The sequence below is a fragment of the Sylvia atricapilla genome, chromosome 17, assembly GCF_009819655.1.
Source record: "Sylvia atricapilla isolate bSylAtr1 chromosome 17, bSylAtr1.pri, whole genome shotgun sequence".
Taxonomy (NCBI): Eukaryota; Metazoa; Chordata; class Aves; order Passeriformes; family Sylviidae; genus Sylvia; species Sylvia atricapilla.
Genome location: NC_089156.1, coordinates 10,294,434 through 10,318,359, shown reverse-complemented (window position 1 = coordinate 10,318,359; position 23,926 = coordinate 10,294,434). Strand labels below are relative to the sequence as shown.

At 46.0% G+C, this 23,926-nt stretch overlaps 1 protein-coding gene across 6 annotated transcripts; it reads left to right on the top strand.

The window, feature by feature from the left end:
• The first annotated feature begins 162 nt into the window (after positions 1 to 162).
• On the top strand, positions 163 to 23,261 carry PTPN11 (protein tyrosine phosphatase non-receptor type 11). 6 transcript variants are annotated; one of them, XM_066331589.1, is made up of 16 exons: positions 163 to 322; positions 4,565 to 4,687; positions 5,754 to 5,948; positions 6,983 to 7,175; positions 8,203 to 8,319; positions 8,807 to 8,920; positions 11,529 to 11,625; positions 12,148 to 12,227; positions 12,314 to 12,472; positions 15,344 to 15,475; positions 16,110 to 16,264; positions 16,858 to 16,925; positions 17,055 to 17,206; positions 19,261 to 19,373; positions 19,600 to 19,701; positions 20,018 to 23,261. In XM_066331589.1, the coding sequence occupies exons 1-15, from the start codon at positions 309 to 311 to the stop codon at positions 19,667 to 19,669; spliced, it is 1,782 nt and encodes a 593-aa protein (XP_066187686.1). In that variant the 5' UTR covers positions 163 to 308; the 3' UTR covers positions 19,670 to 19,701; positions 20,018 to 23,261. The 6 variants fall into 6 exon arrangements, with proteins under 6 accessions (XP_066187686.1, XP_066187688.1, XP_066187687.1 ...); XM_066331591.1 differs by lacking the exon at positions 163 to 322 and adding an exon at positions 3,707 to 3,725; XM_066331590.1 differs by lacking the exon at positions 163 to 322 and adding an exon at positions 4,159 to 4,178.
• Positions 23,262 to 23,926: the final 665 nt, after the last annotated feature.

Here is a 23,926-nt window from a genome sequence, read left to right as displayed (position 1 = left end):
CCGCTCGGGGCTCGGCCGGCTCCGCGCCCTGCCCCGTGCGCGGGCAAGGCTCCGGCGGGACCGCGCTCCGGCGGCGGGGGTCCCGCAGCCCCCGGGCGGAGCGGCGGCGCGGGGCGGGGCGCGGCGCCGGGCGATGACGGCGCGGGCGGTGACGCGGGGCGGGCCGCGCCGCGCTCGCGGGCCTGAGGCCGCCGTTGTTCGCGCTCCCCGCAGCGCCCGAAGGCCGCGGCCCCGCCGGGACCCCCATGTGAGCGGCGGGCGGCGCGGGGGGGCCGGCGCACCGCGACCCGCCGGGGCCACGGGGGAAGATGACATCGCGGAGGTGAGGCGGGAGCGGCGGCCGCGCCGGCGGGGGGAACGGCGGGCAGGGGCCGCTGCTTCTGGGGCGCCTCCGCGCCCGCTCCCGGCGGCTGCGGGGCCGGGGCCGCTCCCTGCGGGCGGGCAGGACCCCCGGGAGCCGCCCCGGCAGCGCCCACCCCGCCCGTTCCCGGGGGATGGCCCGGCTCCCGGAGCCCCTCCCGGCTGTTCCCGGGGGATGTTCCCCGCCGCAGCCCCCGCTCCGCTCCTTCCCGGGGGGATGGCCCCAATCCCGGGTTCCCGGGGAGCCTCCCGGGGCTGCAGGGCGCGGGTGCCTCCGGCGCTCTCCGCGTCCCCTCGGCGGCCGGAGCTGCCCCGGTGCCCCCGGTTTGGGGGGTTCATGAATGTCCCCGCGGAGCCGAGGGGTGAATTGTTGGTGTGTGAGACCTGCTCAGTGCCGAGCCCAGGGTTCGTGTTCTATCGAGGGCCGGCACCGCTCATTTATCGACCCTAAAACACGACCTAGCTGCAAATCGAGTGTTCCTGAGCTCCCCGTACCTGCGTTCTTAAACAATTATCAGCGTTCACTCTAATTTCAAACCTTTGTGGCACTGTTGATGCACGATGACAAACAGCCGAACCCATTTCTTTGTTGTAGCTTCTCACTGTCCTTAATATATTTTGATGTTTGTCTGGTACCCGGTGTCCTCGTGGGTCTAGAGCTTTTGGGTGAGTGTTGGGCTTTAGAGGAATTATTGACATAGAAAAGAGTTTAAACGCATTTATCCTTTTTAACAGACCTATTTTGAGATTTATGGAATCCTACAATGGTTTGGGTTGGAAGGGACCAAAAAGCTCATCCCATTCTATCCCCTGCCGTGGGGACATCTTCCATTATCCCAGGTTGTTCCAAGGATTGTCCAGCCTGGCCTTGGACACTTCCAGGGATGGGGCAGATGCGATTTCAATTGATTCACCTCTCTAAGTAATATCTATTAAATTAGAATTTCTCCAAGGGTAGGTTGTCCTCTCTCTTCTTCTGCTCAAGATAGTGAATCTGGACGAGTTGGTTTCAATCCATGGCCATTTCTAGTAGGATCTGGGATTTTTTGAACTGTATGGAGGTTTTTTAGTCCGTGTCGGGGGTTCTGGATGTTCCTGCTCACTTTGGGAACAAAGCTACAAGTTACCTTTTGGCAACACTGTTAACTTCCTCCTTGCCAGGAATAATCCCGTTGGCTCTGCTCAGAGCCCGAAATTGTGACTTGTGAGGGAGACTGAAAAAAGCTGGGAAATATCAACTGATGAGCCTATAAATAGGAGTAATTAAAGTACCCGTCAGCACATCCCCAGTGCTGTGGTTGTGACAGCTGAGACAGAACTGATTTCATCTCTCCTTTGCTCTCGCGAAGGTGATTAAAAAACCCAATCACTGCATGGAAAATTGTATTGATTTATTTCTTTTGGTTTGGGAAGAGAGAAATATGCTGGCTGTGTGTGACTTAGGGAGCACAGATCCTGCTGGACCATGATAACAGAAAAGGGATAATTGTGGGAAGGATGGATTTTTCTACCATGGTTTTTTATTTTCATCAGAAGGTCCCCTGCTTTGCTGATATCCACTTGGTTTTGCAAATGAGCCCCTGGTTACTTTCTTACCAACATTTCCACCTTGCTGTGAGCTAACTGTGGACTGGGAACGGTGTATTCCAAGCCCCTGAGTGGGAATTGCTGTGGGAAGGATGGTGAGGAGCCAATTTCACCCGAGCGTGGGTTTGGGTGACTTCTGCGATTGTATTTACTGCCCTTGGCCGGCGCAGCTCTGCACCTGCTCCCAGGAGATGGGGAGGCAAAGCAGGATAAAAAAGCCCAAAATGCATTCCATCCCTATAAAAGGAAGCGTGAGAGCAGGTCCTGGCTGAGGAGGGGGTTGTCACTGCTGAGCTCTGGCCCTTTGCTGTCCCCTCCCAGTTTGGAAGGGCTGCAGCCCCAAGGTTGGGAGCACAAGGGATGGCAGCACTTCAAGGAGGATCCTCCCCACGGCCGGAACCGCTGGCAGGGATCACTGACACCCCCATTCTGCTATTTGGGGTGGCTGACAAATGCAGCTTCCTACTCAAAGCCAAAAATACGGAGCTGAGGGAGCAGGAGGACGAGGTGCCAGCAGAGCCGGAGTTACATAAAGTGCAAGGAGCCCTCCCAGGTGTAGCTTGGCTTTGCTGCACTTGGCTTTTGGCATCTTTGTGGGAGTGAGATTTTTGGGGTTTGAACCATCTATCGTGTGTTTAACCTCTCCTTTAAATGCTGGTTAAATAACAGGGTGTTTGTAGTCGCCTCTGCACATAAATTATTATTTTCTCTTTACTGTAACAACTCACATACAGATACTTCCTTGAGGTTCAGGGTGGGATATAGAAGATATTCCATTGGTGAGAGTTTATGCAATGTCACTATAATAAATCTGGAGAACCAATCCAAATAATTTCTCCTCTGTCTGTTGAGACATTTTTTTTGCTATAAGCTCCAAAACTTACCAAGGTTTCTCTTCAATCCTGTGCGTATTTTAAAAGCTTGCAGGCTGTTCAAATTAGTACTGCACTTTTTTGTTTTTTGTTTTCTCCTAATGGAAGAAAAATTTTGGGTGTGGAAATGCAGTAAATGTATGATCACCCTCTCCAGGCAACCTGTTGTGGGCTGAAATGTCTTATTTAATGTTCAGCTCATCCCAGGTACTGATGCTTGTGCAGTTTCTTTTGTGAGAACTTCCCTTGACCTTTGAATAATCATTAGATGAATGTAACATTATTAATTAGTTCAGTCCCATTTGCTGTGGTAATTTGGAAGTATTTTTGTATGTTTTCTTCCATAAATATGTGCATAAATTTGATATTTTCTGTGTTGTTCTTCAGTTAAAGATGGGGACTATTCACTAGATTTTCGTGGTGCAAGTAGAATATTATTAATTAGGGGAAAAAAAAGATTCACGAGAAGATTCACACAATTTGCTTCTGAAATGGATCCTAATTCCCATTTGAATGACTTGCTAGAGATTTGGATTTTCTAGAATCATAAAACTCCAGAACATTTCTGAAGAGAATGGTCTGGAGAAGGCTTTGGTGGGAATATTGGCAGCTTTTCAGTAGAGAGGGAATTGCTGCAACAATTGAAATAATAACCCTAAATTTAGACCTGTGCTCTCATATTTTGCTGATTTAGCAATTTAGCCTGAAATGCTGACTGGATCAGGAAGGATCAGGAATGCTGTTCAATTTTTCTGGATATAACACTCCTGTCTCTGTGGTGAGCCTGACTGTGGAGTTTTTTGGATATATTTTGCTGTACTTTGGAAGAACCCAGAGGTGAATGAGGAGGAGCGGGCTGAGTTCTTTTAACACACAAGAATGAGGATTTAACTCTGAAAATTAAAGGTGATTTTTAATTGCCAAGTGCAAGGGTGGCAGAGCTGAGCTTAGGGTGCTCACATCCCTGCTCTGATCTGTTTATTTTTAGAATTTGCCTTCTAAAATCCTCACCAGGTCCTTCCATGCAGAACTCCTCCGGGGCTGCAATAAAAATGGGTAAATTCCAGATAAGAGCAGAGGCAGTGGTGACACCGAGTAGCTCCAAATAAGTCTCCAAAGTCAATGCCAGAGGTGGGGACACGGAGCTGTTGGCCACAGCCCAGCCCCAGCTCTGCCTGGGCTCTGGGATAGTCATTGAGGGCAGTTTGTGGGTGGTGAGGATCAATAGGAGATTCCTCTGGGGTTGTATTTAAGCTGGACAGATCCGACCCCGGCTCCACGTTCCTGGGAGGAAGAGAAGTGGGGTGTCCACACGGCGAGTTCCTTCCTGACCCCCTCAGCTGTGCCCTAAACCATGAGGTTTTGTTCAGTTTTTAACCTTCAGAATGTTGTCAAGTGTCACTTTGGATGTTTTGTTTTATTTTTAGGTATTTTTCCTGTTTGTCTTTCAGTTTCTTTGTGTGCTGTGTTTTGCTGGAGTAAGGAAATACCACTTCTGGTCTGTGTTTATGTTGTGTACCTTTGATATCATTTTGATCCGGGCAGTCAGAGTGGGGATAAGTGTAATTTTTGGGCTTACAAAAAATTGCAATATATAAAGTTGCAACATGAAGCTAATAATGAACAGAAATTTCATTAATTTAGGTGTGAAACTCAGTTTGGGAGCTGTCGGATTGGTCTGTCTGAGGGAACTCTGAAAACCTGCTGTTTATTTATTAACATTCTTTATTTTTAACCTCTTGTAGATGGTTTCATCCAAATATCACTGGGGTGGAGGCAGAAAACCTGCTGTTAACAAGAGGAGTCGATGGCAGCTTCCTGGCACGGCCCAGCAAAAGTAACCCAGGAGACTTCACACTCTCTGTTAGGTGAGTTTGGGTCTTTCCAGTTTGTCCCAGGGTGGTAATGATCTTAATTTGCTGCTGTCCTGTGGGGAAGGAGCTGTGGATGAACTCCCTGAAAGAGGTGACAGAATGCTTGGATCACTTTTTAGTGTTGTTTTCTTTTCCTTCTTCTTTTTCTCCCATTTTGCTTGGAGAGCTCCTCAAATACTTTTACCCAGCCCCAGGCTGGAGGGGAGTGAATTCTGATTTTACCGCAGGACAAAAATGTTCAGGGGAAGCAGAAACAGGTTGATAATATCATTGCTTTTAGCCCTTTACAAATCCATTTGATAACCAGCTGGAAGGAGCAGAGGTGTTGGGAATTAGTGATCCAGCAGGAAATCCAGACTCTCCTCGCACAGGAAAAGTCAGCAAGTTTTTAAGGGCAACTGTGGCTTTTTCAGCTTCCAAAATAGGCCTTCTGTGACAGTTGTCCCCTGACACTGCGTGGTAGGGATGGGGAAAAGACAGCAAGAGGAAGTAGATAAAGGAAAAGGGAAAAGTGGGATTGGTGATAAGAGCTGTGCTGCTTGGATACTTGTGAGATAACAGGCTTGTGGCACAGGAGGGGATTCCTGCTGGGAGCTGCTCTTCCTTAATATTTGAGACTGTGGCAGCTGGCAAAGGCAAATGTTTCCTGAGGGAGAGATCTCAGGAGCTGGTGGGAATTCTGGAGAAAGGAGCAAACCAGCTCTGCTGGGTCTCTCCAGAATATTCAGCTCCTCTCACCCTCCACCCTTGTGCTTGTGTGTGGAGTTTTGTGTGGGTCTGAGGGGTTTCTGGTGGGGCTCCTGAGAGGTTGCAGGGTTTGTGCTGCCTTCAAGGATCCCTCCAGCCCAGAACTGTTGTCCTGTTCTCCCTGGCTGGTGGGCAGAGCAGCTGAAGCAGAGGGGCAGCAGCTCAGCTCTTCTGCAGTAGTTCTGTGCTGCAATTGTGAGTATGGATTTCTCCACCTCAGGCATCACCAAATATAAAAGTGATTGATTGATTGATTGATTGATTGATCAGCTGACTTGATAAGGGGTTTTTTGTCCTCTCTTTCAAACCTTAGACGAACTGGAGCTGTCACCCACATCAAGATCCAGAACACAGGTGACTACTATGACCTCTACGGGGGAGAGAAGTTTGCCACGCTGGCTGAGCTGGTGCAGTATTACATGGAACACCACGGGCAGCTCAAGGAGAAGAATGGAGATGTCATAGAGCTGAAATATCCCCTCAACTGTGCTGATCCCACGTCAGAAAGGTCAGAGAAGCGTGGTGGAATCTCAGTGTCCTTGTGCTTCTTCATAAATGCTGTGTTTGCCTCTCTTAACACTCAGCCTCCAGCTGGGAAAAGGGTGGCCACAACCTTGGATTTGTTTCAGGGAGATTCCTTGCAAAATGGATGAATAAATGTGGTTAAAGGTGAAGCAATCCAAGCCCCAGAACATGTTCCCTTCAGCATTCTTCCTTGGGTGGGACAGGACTGAAAGAGAGGGCATAATTCCCTTTGTATTAACTGGGAAAATGTTTGATTGGGGAAGTTCTCCTGATGCTGTCACGACAAGAAATTCCCAGGGGTATTTCTGGGCATAGCTTTTTGTGCTTTTCCTAGCAGTGGGTAGAAAGTGAAGGCCATTCAAATCCTCAGATTCCTCAGACTCCTGTTTTGAGGAGTGTGTTAATAGGGAGAATTTGAGACTCTGGATTTGAGGAAATGTCAGGGGTCAGAACTAAACCTGTTAATTCCTAGAAGTGAAAAAATGAGGAAAAATACTCTAACAAGTTCTGTCACTCCTCAGAATGCCTTAACAGAGGTGGGGAGGATTGATACTTTTTTGGCCCTATTTCCTGAAGAGTTGAGATTGCTGGGATTATCCTCTCCAGTTCCTAATGGGATACAAGGGTGATGTCTCAAAAGCATGAAGCTTCCACAAGTTTATCAGGAAAGTTTCATGAGGGAAATAAAAGCAGAATGAATCCTTGACCGAGGGGAATGTTGGAGTGTAACCTGATGTTTATTGGAATCCGTTGGGATTGTTGTGAAGGATCCAAATCAAAGCTTCACTGGAAGCTTGTAGGAAACTCCATGGAAGTGCTTTGAAGTGCTGCTGTCCTCACTGGTGTGCACCTGGATACTTGCAAGGCTTATTTTATTTATTATTTTTACCAACTGAGGTTTTCCCTGGCTGTTACTGAGTGAACAGAAGGATTCCATTTCATAATAAATACCTGGAAGAAGCGGATTCAGCTGGAATGCTAAGCAGGGTGTCTCCCTCTGTGTCACTTTGTTTCCAGGTGGTTTCATGGACATCTCTCCGGGAGAGAAGCTGAGAAACTCTTGACAGAGAAAGGAAAACATGGGAGTTTCCTGGTGAGGGAGAGCCAGAGCCACCCTGGGGACTTTGTCCTCTCCGTGAGGACAGGGGATGACAAAGGAGAGAGCAACGATGGCAAATCCAAAGTGACACACGTCATGATCCACTGCCAGGTAGGAAAAGCAGGAAATCCATGAGCCCAGGAGCTCTGGGTACATTCCCCTTTTCCCTGGGGTTGCTGCAGGTCATCCCTTAGATCAAAATGACTCCTTTGATGGCATCAAAATCCCAGATTTTTTGGGGGCATCACTTGCCTGACTGTCTCCCGTCAAAGCCTTCTTGCTCAGATCACACTTTGCTGTGCTCAGGGAGCCTTTGCAGTCCCCTGGATGGATTCTATCAAAATAGGAGTGATGGGATAAATGGAGATCCATCCACAGATGTCTGTCTCCTGTCAGTTCAGGCAGTTACACCTGATAGATGATCAACATTCTGTGAAAACAAGTGTTCACTCCAAGGAATGCCCTGAGGTCTAAATCTTCTATTTAGTATAAGGTAGTTCTTCACTGAAATATTATTAAATTGCTGTTTTGATATTTAATCTATCTCTATGGGTTTCTGTTTAAAAAATAATCATAGGTTTAAAAAAAAAGTATAAAAACACCTAAAATGCAGTAACAGAAGCACTGTGGAGGTAGAAATGACCCAGCAGCACAGTAAATGCTGAATTACCAGAATATGTTTATATTTTCACCTCTCTGATTTGCAGTTAGTGTTTATGTCTTTGAGGAAAATAGTTTGGCATTTCTTCCTTAAAATCAAGGTGGTGCCATAAAAGGCAGTACTGGTCTTTTAGAACCCAATCATACACTGAATTTAGGAAATCAATTCAAATTCAAATTCCTGGATTCTCCTCCTGTAGCTCCAGTATCTACTTGAGCTGCCTGAACCCCAGTTCAGAGGGAATCAGCTCTCTAAAAAAGCAGATAAACCGATTTTCAAGGAGATGACAAAAACCAGGATGTCCTGCAGTGTGTCTGTGTTTCTATTTATTAAACTTCTATCCTTTAACAGAAGGATTTCAGTAGAGTCTTCTACACATAATTTTAGGGGTTATTTCTGATGAAAAGCACAGCTTAGAGGTGCTGTGGCTGTGGTGGTGGGAAGTGCATTTATTTTGAGGAGCGTTTGTCTTCCCAGGATCTCAAATACGACGTTGGTGGAGGGGAGAAATTTGACTCTCTGACAGATCTGGTGGAGCATTACAAGAAGAACCCCATGGTGGAGACTTTGGGCACCGTGTTGCAGCTCAAACAGGTGAGAAGGAGAGGCCAGCCCTGAGCTTTGCCATCTCCAGGATATATTGTTGAAATGCAGCTTTTCCATACGTTCTGCAAGATTTTTTTCTTTTCTGAGGCAAAAGAAATGAGGAGTTAAACTCCATGAAATGGATGACAAAGTCGTTAAAATGGGAACAATTTTTGTTTTGTGAAGGGAGGGAGTGTTGTCCCTGCTGTGCAGAATTTCCTGGTGTCATCCTGGTCTATAGGAATTGCAGGGCAGGCCCAGAAATGAGACAATTGAATGCATTAAATAAAAACTATAAGACTTTGAAAGCAATTGTCCAGTGTCCCCTTCCTCACTGCCCTTTGCTTGAATTCCAAAACTCTGACATGCAAAAAGAGGCCTGCATCCTAAAATTCCCCCTAAAACATCCTTCTCTTGGGAGATTTGTGTTTGAATTGTCTTTCCATGGTTGTTATCTGATAATAACCCTGTGCTGTCTGGGGTCTGTGTCCCTCAGCCCCTCAACACCACCCGGATTAACGCCGCCGAGATCGAGAGCCGAGTGAGGGAGCTCAGCAAACTGGCAGAGACCACGGATAAAGTCAAGCAGGGCTTCTGGGAGGAGTTTGAGGTAATTCCTTAGGTTCCAAATAATGTTTCCTACAATGTTTCCTGCAGTCTTCAGTCTCACACTGCTGAAGTTACACTGGGTTCTGCCTTCCTGATGTTTTCTCCTCTCCGTCATTTCTGATCCCTGCTTTTGCTCCCATCTCCAGCTCCACTCTTGTGGCTTCAAATGTTTATCTTTTTTACCTGATTCTCTGAGTGCTTTTTATCTGGTCCCTGGCACAATCCTTCCTGGATATCCTCCCCACCATGAGGGAGCCCACCAGGACAATCCTTCACATTCCTTCTGCTGTTTGGGAAGTTGGGAACCATTTCTTTAGGGAAGCTTCCATTTCTCAGTCCATCCATTGCCCTCATCCTTGTGGCTTTTTGATATTCGTTTTTGGGGATCTTAAAGCCCTTGGGAAGTGGTAGGAAGCTCTGGGATGAAGCAGCATGGATTATATTGATTCCTTGGACTTGGGGAGATTTATTTTTGGTTTGTTTCGGTGTTTCATTTCTCTCAGCAGGCAAAATTACAATTTTCTTCCAGAAAGAGTATGCAGGGGTGGGACAGTGGGAATGGCTTCAAACTAGAAGAGGTTTAGATGGGATATTGGGAAGAAGAAATCCTTCCAGAATTTGAAAGAAACTCTTCCCAGAGAAGCTGTGGCTGCCCCATCCCTGGAAGTGTTCAAGGCCAGATTGGCTGGGGCTTGGAGCAGCCTGGGATAGTGGAATGATTTGGGTTATGAGAGACCTTAAATCCCATCCCACCCCACCTCCTGCCATGGGCAGGGACATCTTCCACTCTCCCAGGTTGCTCCAAGCCCTGTCCAACCTAACCTGGAACATTCTAGGCTGGAGATAATGGGCTATAGTTTATATGGTATAATGGTTTATACCTCACACACACACAGCCACCAGGGGAGTCTGGAATTCCACCAGCAGATGGCAACAGGAAACTGGGAAGTGCTCATTGAGCTCCAGAGAGGCTGGTCTGGGAAACTTCCTGAATAGTGATGGATTTGCGAAGTGATCAGAAATACCCATCAGTTAAATGTGCTGTCCAGTGGGCTCTGGTTATTGCCAGGAGGAGGAAAATTAATCCATGAAAAGAAATCAGCACAGAGGTGTGTGAGGGGAGTATCAGGTGGTGAGGTCGTGGCATTGGGAAATGCTACAATGAGGATTAAGCTTTCTCCTTTCTCTTGGCAGAGAGAGGGGACAGTCCTTGATCCAGGGCTGCTGAATAGTCAGAATGGCCAGAATTCCACCTGGAGAGGGAGGGAAGTCAGCAGAGGTCATGTGTGTGGGAAGGGATCGTTGGTTTGGCAAAGTATAACTGAGCTATTAATTCACAGTTCTTGCCTGACCTCTGGTACACATTGAAGAAGTTTTTCTTGGAGTGCGTTTCTCAGTGTGGCCTTAGAAGCAAAGTGTTTTCCTTACAGAATGAAAAGTCTAGCAGGAAAAGCCAATAAATGAAGGATTTTACCTGTGAGACATTGCACTTCTTTTTCCCCTTTGCTGCTCTCAGTGAGGTCATCACTAACCTTTATTTTTTTTTTGGAAATAGAGCCCTCTCCTAGCAGTTTTAGTGCCCTGCTTTTCCATTCCCCTCAGGGAAGCTCCAGCTGTCCCCCCATGGTGGCAGGAGGGGGGAACACACTCCAGGTTGTTCATGGAGCCCTGTCTGTGCTGTTCAGGAGCTGCCAGCCCAGATGGTGAATTTAAATTACTTGTCTCCAGGCAGGAATGAGCCTCTTGTCCCAGGAACCGCCAGACAGGAATGCTGACAGTCCTTGTAATGTTTTCTCCTTCTGAAAAATGATTATTTCTCAGCTTAGTGCTGGGATGTTGCAGTGGAGTCAAGGAGGATATTCCAGATTTATGGTTGTGTTGTTCCAGCTCTGAATGGGCTTGTTGGGAGTCGCTGCTGCTCCTCAGGGATGCTCCAAGCAATAATAATTAACTCTAGGAAGGAAGATGTGGTTTCCACACACTTGATTGCTTCAATTCTTTGATTTGCTGGGGAAGTTTAGCTCTCAGTCCTTTTGTCTGGAATTCCACAGGCAATGCTTTGGGGGCTGTTTTCTGTCCTTTGTCACGAGCTTGAAACTTTGCACCTCTTACATTTCTTTTGCTTTCCCTGGCTTTAGGATGAGCCCAATTATCCAAGGTCATTAAGTGAGGGAGTATCAGACTGAGACAGGAATGAGCAAATGTGCCAGTTAAATAAAAGCAAGAGTCTGGAGGGTGGAAATAACAAAGGAAGTGGCTTCCAAAGCCTGAGTGTTTCCTTTTAGCGTGGCCAGAACAGACTTGGGGGTGAAAACTTGGAGCAAAGCATTGGGATCCTGGTGCCTCCAGCTCCAAGGAGCTTTGGGAGAAGGGAGATTTGCAATGAAACAGCATGGCTGTGAAAGTTTTGAATTGTTGCTCTCCCTGGGGCTTGTACCAGAGATCCCCACTCTGGGTTGTTCCTTCACTGGGATAATTTATGGATAAGCCATTTGTAGTCACCTAATGCCCCTCTCCAGCCTTTTCTCTGGGAGAAGGGATTGCTGGGAGGATGGACCAGTCCATCCTGCTTTTTTTTTGAGCCCCTCCTGTCTGTGCTTTCCCCTCAGACCTTGCAGCAGCAGGAATGCAAACTCCTCTACAGCCGTAAGGAAGGGCAGCGCCAGGAAAACAAGAACAAAAATAGATACAAAAACATTTTACCCTGTAAGTATCGACCCTTCGTTGCCATTTCATGTTACTCTGGTTTATTTTCCTCATTAATACAGGGTTAATTAAGTACACTGGGCTTTGGCTTCTCTTTCATGATAATTTCCCCTCTTATCAGGATTATCCCAAGATTTCCAATTTGGGGTCACACATTTGCCCTTTGTAGATATTTGTAATATTGTTTTTTATCTTCAGCTTTCATTTGAAAGCCTCATATCCCTCAAGTGGGATATCAACAGGCTGGAATGCTGGAATTTCAGAGGATTAATCTGGGGGACAGAACTGCAACGTGTGAATCCTGAGGCTTTGCCTTGACTTAGTGTTTGAGTGTCCCTGAATTCCCAGGACATGGACATGTTTTGGTCCAGCTGGTCACAGCCACTTGTTTCAAGGAAGCAGAAGAGGCAGCTTGGAATATTCTGATCACTAATTTATTAAGTTTGATAGCTAATTAATAGCTCTGCTATGTGTTCACAACTGTAGAATGCAAGTGCTTGACATCCAGGTGTATTTTTGCAGTTGATCACACCAGAGTTGTTCTCCACGATGGTGATCCCAATGAACCTGTTTCAGACTATATCAATGCTAATATTATTATGGTGAGTGTAGTCCCACCTCCTCTTCTCTAAATCCAAGGGAATTTTGTCACCATTTGTTAAATTGCTGGTTTTTTCCCCCTCTCTAGCCTGAGTTTGAAACCAAGTGCAACAACTCAAAGCCAAAAAAAAGTTACATTGCTACCCAAGGCTGCCTGCAGAACACAGTGAATGATTTCTGGAGGATGGTGTTCCAGGAGAATTCCCGAGTTATTGTCATGACCACGAAAGAAGTGGAAAGAGGAAAGGTAAAACCAGACTCCAGCTGGCCTTGGGAAAGGTGCTGACATTTGAGTACAAGGAGGAACTGAACTGAACTGGGAGAAATTGATTTATGGCTGGAATCTGGTGTAGCACTGGATTCCTTGGAGCTCTGGAAGGTTATTGCTGGAGCTCCTTTGTTATTGCTGTCTTTGGGAATTTGGGTTAGATTCCAGTCACATCAAGCCTCCCTTTCCTAAGGTTTTCCTGCTGAAATTTTAGCTGCTGAATGTGAATCTCTGTATTTCGAACATAGGGAAGGAGGCACTGGGGTGGGAGATGTGGCCAAACAGGAATTCTGGATGCTTGAAGGGAAAAACTTCCTGCTCCTGCAGCAAAAGTCTTACCATTTATTTCATCTCATCAAGCCTTTATGGACCTCCTTAAAAAAGCAGAATAATGGGATTTTATTATCACAACACTGAACGTAGAGATGTTGCTTCTTACCTACTCTGGCAGGATTTAATGCTCTTAAAGAGGAATTTTCCCTGCAATGGTGTATCCCAAAAACCTCCATTTATCTTTGGAGTACAAGGATCTTGTCTTGCTCCCTGGCCTCTGGCAAACCTGGGGATATTTTAGTTTATTTCTGGTTTCTAATGACACAAGGCAGGAAAGAATAGGAATAGTTGAACACTGATATCCTGGCAACAGCCACACACAGCTTCCTGGGGATTGTATGGATTTATCTTTGGAATTTGTTGCTTCTGATCTTTTTTCTGTTTGATAAACACTTTCTGTTCTCTCTCATTTTCTTTTGAGGTTTCTCTGCTTCTTCCACACACTATTGTCCACCTTTTTTACCTCTTTCCATATTCCCATGGTCTGTTTCTGAAGGGAAAGCTGTTGCCTTTTTAGGGAAGCATCACCTGTGGAAAAAAATTCAAATTAGAAACTGAAGTTTTTCTGTGGGTGACTGATGATTGCAGGGGTTCCTCACACTCAGGAACTTTGTGTGTGTGGACTGAAGACAAATAACAGAAGATTTTATGGGATTCTTTCCCTAACTGAGGTGTCAAAGCTGCCACTGGTGGTGTCTGTTGGAGCCATTAGACTTTGTCCTGTGTATTTTTTTATTTTTATTTTTTTTTTTAAGACTTCGACTTTTTCTTGTGGATTTTTTTTTAGTCTTTTTAAAGTTCTGTCACTTCATCACCCTGATAAAGGGACAAGATTTGTGTTTCCTCCCTGAGAATTCACTGAAGGAGGGAGAAGCTCCCCCTTCCCAGTGATAATCTTTGTTTTGGAGGAGGAGCAAGAAATTATGGAGTTGTTTTGGCAGAGTTGACTTGAATACACCTTTCTTCCTTCAACTTATTTATTTTTTTTTTTAAGAACCTCCTGAATGGCCTCTGCTCCTCTGCAGTTTCTCCATTATTCTTCACAAAGTTTGCTCAGCCCTTTTGCTGGAGAAAACACTTTAATTCATCAGTGCTGCATTGCTTAGCCTTTCTTTGTCCTTCATTGGTTTGTGATGCCTATTTCACTTCTGAAAGAATTGCAAATTCCAGTCCTGCTATCAAATCAAAGCTTTTTTATCTCAGGCCAAGCTGTTTGCAGACCTGCAGGAAGGAGAGCTTTGCAGCAGAGCTGCCTCCAAGAGCTCATAGCCTGAGGAAAGGAAAAACTCTGGAACATCCCAGCCCTGCATCGAGTCCTGGATGTGCTTTAAAAGTGCAGAAGCAGCAAATCCTTAGAAATGAAAAGAGTTTTGGGGTTTTGGAGGCAGTTCAGCAACCCTTCCAGCAGAATAAAGCTTATTTTAACATTGTGTTGCTGTTCAGATTCGCTCTACCAACTGCTCAGAGCGCTGCATTGAAAACTAAAAGTTATTTCTGCTGGCACCCCCCAAAATCAGTGTATTTGCTTTAATTTCAGTGTATTTGCTTTAATTTCAGTGTATTTGCTTCAGTTTCTCCCCTTGTGACAGGGAAAGAAGGGCAAAAATAGCAGGGAAGCATCTTGTTGCCTACATGGGCACGTCTTCAGCCATCTTACTCTGCCTTGGGCTGGCACAAGGAGCTTCCCTGTGCCGTGTTTTTTCCTGAATATTCAGAATTACTACAAATGGACCCTGTTGCTCTGTAGGACTTGGTGCTATGTCTGTGTTTGCTCTTGCTAGAAGCTGCTCCTACGGTAATTTCAGCTTTGATGCTGCATTCCCAGGAGCTGCTCTTTCCTGACCTGTCACAGGAGCCAAATCCAGGTGCTGACAGGTGAATCCATTGCTCAGTGGATGGAATTTCTCCCTGGGTGAAGAGGATTTTGATGGAGGAGCAGCACCCCAAAAACTCTGCATTTTAAGAGCTGCAGACCCATGAGCTGCAGGAGCCTGAACCCTCTTGGGTGATGGAGCCAGAGCTGTGTCAGCCCTTCCCTGCTGCAAGCCATGGAAAAGCAAACATCCAAGTTTTATTTCCACTGGAAATTATTTATACCTTTGACCTTTACTTCTTTCGCAGCCTGTAGGGTTTGAGCTGTGGAACAGCTTGTGGGGCTGAATGCTGCTGGAATTCTGTATTTTGAGACCCGTGGCTGGGGGTACAAAAAGCAGGATTTTAATCTCCAGCTTTTAAAAACATCCAGGCACAAAATATCCCAAAAGGTGCTGAGAGGAGAAGCGACCTGTACCTGTTTGAAATTATCCGGTGGTGTTTATGGAGAGAAGAAACTTCCCATTAAAATATTCTTTTACCTCGTCAGCTGATTTTCCTCTGTGGACTCTGAAATGAAAAATCCAGGGTTGTATTAACCAGTTTGCAAAGCAGCCTTTTTTTTTTTTTTTTTTTTCCTGCCTGACTATTCCTTTGTTGTTGTTGTTGTTGTTGTTAATTTTATTTTATTTTGAAATCTTGCAGAGTAAGTGTGTCAAGTACTGGCCGGATGAATATTCCCTGAAGGAGTACGGAGTGATGCGTGTCCGGAATGTGAAGGAGAGTGCAGCACACGATTACACCCTCAGAGAGCTGAAACTTTCCAAAGTTGGCCAGGTGAGTACAAGAGGAACTGTCTCCTTTTAGTTTCAGCTCGTGGATCACCAAAGGAAAAATGGCAGGATTAGCTCGTTTCTCTGGAATCAATAAAAGCTCTCGGAGATGAACAAATGGAGCCCTGTCTTTCTTTGAAGCTCCATGTTCAGTTCCATCCATCTTCCTCTTTGCCCTTGGGATAATCGAAGATTCTCCTACCTAAGCAGCTTTTGGCAGGAGAGAAACTGCAGCAGAGCTTGCAGGGAGTCTGGGAGGAGGGTTAATGCTTTTAGCTGAGGACAATTCAATCCGGCCAAGCATTTGCTCCCTCGTGGAAATGGTTGCATTGGAAAGAAAGGTTGTGTGTGGAAAATTCACTTAAGGGAAGGGATAAAAAAGGTGAGAAAACAGTGTGGAAATGGCACTTCCTGTTAAGTAGCAGTTTGGACCAGGGAGGAGAAGCAAATCAGGGCATCCAGTGACTGATGTGCCAGGGCAGGAAGGGGCCTGGCTTTTCCATCCTTTGGGAGTTGTGGAGCTGTGGGTGCTATGCTCAGGTTGGATTTGGGATATGCCCCGTCCCTGTTGGGCTCAGCTGTGCCCCATAAGGAGCCGGATTTTTCCCTGAAGGGTTTTGTTTCCATGTTCCTCCCAGGGGAACACGGAGAGGACGGTGTGGCAGTACCACTTCCGCACCTGGCCCGACCACGGCGTGCCCAGCGACCCCGGGGGCGTGCTGGACTTCCTGGAGGAGGTGCACCACAAGCAGGAGAGCATTCCTGATGCAGGACCTGTCGTGGTCCACTGCAGGTGAGGGCATGAGCTGGGCTCCTTCTGCCACTCCTCTATTGGCCTGGAGAGCTGAGATCTCCAAAAAGGACAACTCTCCCTGGGAATTGCTCAGAGTTCCCTGTTTTCTGTCTGTACAGTGTCACATCCTGGGTGGGTGGCACAGGGTCCCTTTGTGAAGGAATTTCAGGGTGTGAATCTTTGTATAAATGAGAATTTCTGCTGTTGGATGAGAAGATGGGAGCAATCCTGGCTGGAGCATTTCAAGTGTGGGATCACAGGAATTCTGGCATCTCATCCCACCTCTGGGGGCTCTGTCCTTTTTGGGTGCTCTCAGCTTATAAATGAGATGCTTTTTAGGCAAGGAAATGTTAGATCTGACCTTACGGGTTTCTCAGGTTCAGGGGTGTTTATTATAAACACTGAGAGACAGAAGTGCTGATTTCTATCCCTTCCCTGAGGTCTCTGGTTTGACTCCGGTGTAATTTGGAACCTCTTGGCTATAATTTGGAAGCCTGTCTCCTAATTCCAGACTCTTCCTTTGGCTGGGATTTTGGTGTGCATTCAGAAAGAGCAAAACAATTAAATTCCCTTTTTTTCCCCCTTTCTTCCAGTGCTGGGATTGGGCGAACAGGAACTTTCATTGTCATCGACATCCTCATTGACATCATCAGAGAGAAAGGTGAGTTTTCCCCTTGCATTTCCCTGCCTGCTCGGGGATCCTCCCCAGCAATGCTGGGGGAAGATCCAGCTGAGCTCCACCCTCACCGTGGTTATTTCCCTGCTCTTCCCCTCACATGGATGTCCCCAGGGGTGGACTGTGACATCGATGTCCCCAAGACCATCCAGATGGTGAGGTCCCAGCGCTCAGGGATGGTGCAGACAGAGGCCCAGTACAGGTTCATTTACATGGCAGTGCAGCACTACATCGAGACCCTCCAGCGCAGGATCGAGGAGGAGCAGGTGGGTCCATCCCAAATAAACAACAGCAGCCTGGCAGGATTCCAGCAGGGAGCAGCACTGGTGGGGATCTGATGGGGAATTATGTTATGGGAAGGCTGGGCCTGAAGGTGTGAACTGTCTCCTGTATTTCAGTTCATTATGCTTAAGAATTAATTAAATCATTAGGTGGAATCCTCTCCTTAAATTAGGTGGAATCGTCTCCTTACATTATTGGGTGAGATCCTCTCCTTAAATTATTACATGGAATCCTCTCCTTAAATTATCAGGTGAAATCTTCTCCTTAAAGTATTTTGTGGAATCCTCTCCATAAATTGTCAAGTGGAATCCTCTCCTTAAATTAAGTGGAATCCTCTCCTTTAAAAATTAAGGGGACTCCTCTCCTTAAAAAATTAAGTGGAATTTTCTCTTTGAAATGTTACGTGGAATCCTCACCTTAAATTAAGTGGAATCCTCTCCTACTTTGCCTGTCCCCAGCCCTGCTCCTAGATATCAAATTTCCTTCCTATTAACGAATTTCCCGTGGAGGAAGAGTAAAAGATAAGGGTCTGTTAATTAAAGCAGAACCTTGTTATCTTTGTGTTTTAAAAAGATTTCAAAGCTGCTTCCCTGCATTCCTTAAAGGGGGAAATCAAATGCTGATCACTCTAATTCCAGTTTGGGGAGTTTATTGGCAGGAAATCAATCTATTGGAGTGGATAATGAAAGGGTGAGTGTGGTGATCTCACAAAAAACACTTCCAGGAGTGTGGTGGGATCAGAAATGTTTGGAATAAGGTTTGGTGATGACCACAAGGCCTTCCCCTCCCACCTCCTGTTCAGGGAATTCCTTGCACTCCAGTTCTGGGGGGTTTTACAGCAGTTTCCTGGTTTTGTGATCAAGAGCTGATGTTTTCTCCCTGTCCCTGCTGCTCCCTGCCCTGACCTCAGAGCAGTTGGGATTTGTACCTTTTGCTTTCTATGCTAATTAGTCCATATTTTTACTCTTTTTAGTATCTCTTTCCCTGCTGGGGACTTTCTAACATGTTCTGAGTTAGTTCTTCTTTATCAGCTGATTCCTACAAAATGTCCTTGTGGTCCATTCCATGAATTCTACATTCCATGTGTCCACCAATCCATCTTTCTCTCCCAGACTTTGTGCAATTAAGCAAATCCAGGTTTGCTCAACAAAACTTTCCGAAAACCTGCTCAGGACAGCTTTGCTAAATGCTGGCTAAGAGTGATTTGAGAATCACCAGGAAGAGCTGAGTGAGTTTCAGGAGACCATCTTGGAAAAGCTTCAATCCCAGGAATGTTCTTAATGGGAATTCAGGAGCCAGAACTCCCCGGAGGCTCCGCCAGCCTCTGCTGTGAGATTGAATCAGGCCTCAGGAGGACCTGTTTTGCAGCATTAAAAAACCCCAAATAAACCCACAACTCCCTCCCCAACCCCAAATTCCCTGCAAAATTTTTAATTTCTACCTTGTTAGGCTTCAGTGTTTTCAGGCATTGTGAACGCCTGGAAGAAGGAAAAATCCGTCTCCCGTTTCTTTCCCGGCGTAGTTCCCTGGCAGGATCTGGAGCTGGGTGCCAGCAGAATTGGCTGCAGCCTGGAGCATATGTGCAGAATCCAAATAACAGCTTGGCTGCTTTTTATATCAAACCTAATGGGCTCAGATATTGTTTTATTAGAGCTCCTGCAAACAACGGTGTCGCTCCGTTGGCCCCGGCTCCAAGCTGGAAATAAGGTCAGTGGGAAGCCCACTGGCTGCTCAAGAATGAAATGGGGAGTTTTCTGCCAAGGAGATGAGGATTGAGTACATTCAGAGGGTTGCTGTGTTGTGCTGGAGATGGTGGCATGGGGGAAAATGGGGATTTTCAGGTTTTGTCTCAACAAAACTGGAGCCAAGCTTTAGGTGTGCTCAGTGATGTGTTCACTGCAGAACTGAGCTCTCTCCTCACGGGCAAACCTAAAAACGCCCATGGTTATGTCCTCTTGGAATTGCTGCACTGTCCCAATGATTGTTTGCTGAGATTAACCCCAAACCTGGCTTTTTTGTTCTGTGTTTTGCTTGACAGAAGAGCAAGAGGAAAGGTCACGAGTACACAAACATTAAATATTCGTTATCGGACCAGACGAGTGGGGATCAGAGCCCTCTCCCCCCCTGCACCCCAACCCCAACGTGTCCAGAGTAAGTTCAGTCCTGCTCTCACTTTTGAGCTGTTCTGTCTCTTCCTCAGAGGCCTCAAACGAGGCTGAGTTACCCCAGAACCTCCCCTCTTGTCCTGGGCTTTCCTCTGAAAATAAATCAAGTAAAATAAATTGTCCCTGAATTATGTGGTGTGTATAATAGGATTTTTTATTTTTTTTTGTCTCAAATGAGATTGGTGGGACTCTAAATCCTGATTTCATTTCAGGATGAGAGAAGATAGCGCTAGAGTATATGAAAATGTGGGGCTGATGCAACAGCAGAAGAGTTTCAGATGAGAAGATGTTCAGAGCCTTCCAGGCCAAGGCAGGTGGGTATGGCCAGAGGACAGGCTGTGTCCAGCCTGGCTTGGGAGAAAATGTACCCAGGAATGCCCAAAATACTTGGAATTTATCCTCATAGGGTGCCTGAGTTCCAAAAGCTAATTTAAATTTAATTCAAATGACCTCTATACACAATCTCACCTTTTACTGCCAAAGCACCCACAGTTTCTAAGCCAGGGTTGAGACTTTGGGTTGAGTTTAAGCTTTATTGAGTCAAAACTGGGCACTTTTGTACAGTGCCTGAATAAGAAATGACTGCTGGGGTTTTTCCTCAATAATTATTCTTTTTTTTTCCTTTCCCAGACATGAAAATGGTTTTTGAAAAGGTCAAGAAAGAGATGGAAGAAGCTTCACGTGAGCAGTGAACTCTGAGGGCTTGGTACCTTTTTATTTACGGTTTTAATCCTTCAGTAGGCAAAACTTCAGAGCATCTAAAGATTGTTTTTATCTCTTCTCTCCAATTTCCAATTGCTCGTTTTCCAAATAAAGGAAATCCTTTCTACAAGGTAGACAATTACTTTGTAGAGTCAGTTTCGAATCCTGCAAACTGTTGGACTGTCATCCATTTGGTTTTTTTGAAATAGTATTTTGGTTTCACAGTATGGCTGTTAGTGGGGTTGGTTTTTTTTTTGTTTTTTTTCCTTATTTGAGCAGTTGTGGGGTTTTTTGGGGGAGGGCAGTGGGTGGGAGGTGGGTGGTGGGAGAGCAATGCCACGGATAAATCCGTGACATGAAATGTAAAATACTGATGGGAACAATGTGGATTGTTGGAAAACAGTGGATCACCAGCGTGAATAGAACCAAGTGCATGATCAAATTAGTCCTGATACATTTCAAACTCAGACTGAGCTTCCTGGGGTGAGCAGTTCTTGAGATGAAGGTGCTTTTTTGTGATAATTGGTGGCTTTGATTCCAATTTTGCTGTGTGGCTGGATGGGCTGTTTTGGAGGAATTTATGCCAAGTTGCTTTTACATCAAACAAAGTTTCTTTTCCGTGGTCTCTGCCCAGAGTAGGAATTCCGTGTCCTTCAGGAGACTCAGTGACCTGGGGGTGGTTTGTGAGGACACTCTGTGGTGACTTTGTGCTCAATTAAATGAGACTGAACCGGTAGAATTCAGATACTAATTAAGAAGTTGCAGGATGTTAAAGCCAGTGAAAACCAGTAACCCACTGCTGGTGTCAGGGAGCCTTCCTCCTCTTGTGCTGGGGAAGTGGAGGCTGTGGAGGAGCCTCCTGGATTTTTAGGGAAGGAGGGATCCCAGGATTCCTGGTGGGACAGGGAGCAGCGAGGCCACACCGAGGGCACTGTCCCACCCCAAGTGCCTTTGGAGCTGCCTGGACCTTCCTGTCCCAGTGCCATGGAAAATCACCTGGAACCCCTTGTGACTGTCAGGGAGACAAAGCCTCTTCCAGAGACTCCCCAAGGAAAATCTGGTGAGCTTCCATTTTATTCCTTCCCCTGGCTCTGTCCTGGGCCAGCAGCTCCCCGTGGAGCCATGGAGGCAGGACCAGACGTGAGGAGTGGTGTCTCCCCAGCGCCTTGTCCCTGGTTTTGGGGACATCCTGTGACTTCAGTGGTGCTGAGGAATGATTCCTGTCCTCACACAGGATGTCACTGGAATGGGGTTATTTGCCTTCCTGGTGGGCTTCTGCTGGAGCCTGGAATGTAATTAATGCAGCTTTGTGAGAGGTGAAGTGGGAGATTCCATCAGCTGGTCCTCAGAGTGCTTTGCAAATTCCAGTGTTTGAGCAGTTTGTTTGAGCTGAAAGGAGGTGCTTCATTAATGTTAAGCAGAATTTTGTTCCTTGGCCTCTTGTCCTTTTTGTCTTTTGGGGCTTTGGGATTTGATTTTTTGGAACTCCTGTCACCAGCACACCATAACTGTGTTTGACTGTCACAGCCTTATGCTCTAGCCCTGGGTCCTTGTGCCCTTCCTAGATTGAAATAGACAGTGAGGAAAGAGAAATGTGGTGGTTTGGTAGTGAGATTCCTGTTCTCCATCCCCTGCCAGCCTGTCCCTATTCCAGCTCCTTCCTGCTGAACAGGGATCACTTGGAAGTGTTGAGATTTGCATGGAGTAATTAAATATTTGCCTCAAACTCTGTGCACAAATTCTGCACTTCAGAGGTTGGAGCGAGGTGGGGACACACCGAGGTGGGGTTTGGAGCTGCTCTGCTCCAAACTGGGAAGTCAGGGAGGAAAAAGTCAAGGAGAAAAGGAGGGAAGGATTCTGAGGGAATCTCCACTCTGCACTCAGTTCATGTGAAGTGTCTTAAAAGCTGGACCTGTGTAAGCAGCAATCAGCCCATGGCCAGCACAACGCTGCCTCCTGACCTCATTCAGAACCTGCCTCTGGAGGATTTTATTTGGAATTGTTCTCCTTGGAAGCAGGGGATTCTTGCTGCAGAATGTGTGTGAATCCTGGGGAGCTCATGGTGGGGGAATGTCAGTGAGGGGAGGAGCAGGAGCTGAAAGGTTGTGACTAAAGGAGGAAATTCTCCTTTCTGAACCAAGGTTGGGTCCTGCTGGGCACCAGAGGGGAGCCCCTAAAATCTGTCACCAGAGACAGGGAGGGTTCTTAAAGCATTTCCTGCTTTAATTCCAGCAGGTAACTTTGGGGTTCTGACAGATGAAGCAACGAAGAGAAAGATCCTTTGGTTCAGGGGAGATCAGTGAATGTGGCATTCAGGGATTCCCAGTTTCAGGGAATCCAGCTGGAAGCAGTGCTGGCTGAGCTTGTTCTGGAGCAGGGATGGAAAAGGGATCCCAGGGTTCTCTTGGAGAAAGAAGCCGTTGTCCCACAAGGGATATTTACCCCAACTCCCAAGGCACAACGATTGATGCCAGTGTGAATTTGCTGCAGACTTCATTTACTGAATGTTTTAGAGAAATACACTTTAATTTCAGCTAACTCCTGTTAGGCCTGATTGGTTCTATTAATCCTGACCAAACTTTCCTTTTTTTTTTTTTTTTTCCTCCTAAAAGATGTGTTTGAGACATGATTAACCAGGACACAGCTAACAGAGGTATCCAACCTGTTCCCTTGTTTCGTTGTAGGGCTGAGGAAATTCGCAGCTGGGACTAAGATGTGTTGTCAGGGTTTGGTTTTTCTACCCATAACTCCATTATTTCAAATTAATTGTTCATTTCTCCCTTTTCAATAGTGAAAGGTAATGAATAATTTCAAGCCTGTTTATTTATGACATTACTGTGATTTTTTTTTTATTGCAGTACTAAAGACTAATGAAAAAGGATCTTATTAGGTGGAATAGGCCTTGCATTTATTTTTTTTTCCTGCAATGTATGAAGTATTGTACCAGAGTATTAAATGAAATGTAATATTTTATTGCAAAAATTCTATCCTTTAAAAGGAATACATTTAGGATGTCATCAATTTGATGTGAATCATGTAAATGTTGAGAAATGAGCTGTTTATTCTACATCTGGTGTTTCAAAAAGATTTCACCTCTTGCCTTTTGCCCACAGTCTGTAGCCCATTTACAGTTGTCAAAATGTGACATTAAATAATAGTTCCTGTATAGAAATAGTGGTGGTTGTCCATTGTTTTCTGGGCTGGTATTTATGGGGTTTAATTCAATTGCAGTGGGTTTGGTTTGGTTTTGGTTTTTTTTTGTTTTTTTTTTTTTTTTTTTTAATTGCTGCCAAGCTGTGTTATCAGGAATAAACCATATCTGTAAACAGCAGAAATTCCATTAAAAAAAGAAAAAAAAAGGGAAAAAAGATTCAAACCAGAAAAAAAAAAAAAAAAGAAAAATAAAAATCATTTTCTTACCATGATTTGTCAGTTCCTGTGTTCTCCAGCTGCAGGCACCAAGGATGGGATTTTGGGAAGAAATTATTCTCTGGGAGGGTGGGGAGGAACTGGGATAGAATTCCCAGAGGAGCTGTGGCTGCCCCATCCCTGGAAGAGTCTGAGGCCAGGTTAGACAGGGCTTGGAGCACCCTGGGATGGTGACAGGGCTTGGAGCTGGATGATCCTTAAGAGATCCTTTCCAACCCAAACCATTCCAAATTTCTGTGCCCAAAGCCGGATGGGGCTTGGCCTCTCCTTTTGCCCTTTGTGTGTGATCAGTTGGAATTGGGAGGGGAAGAAGGACAATCCTGTTCTTTCTACATCCTGCTCTCCTGGGGTGAGGGAGAGGTGTTCCTCCTCCTGCTGCTCCTCCCTTCCATCTTGTACCTGGTTCTC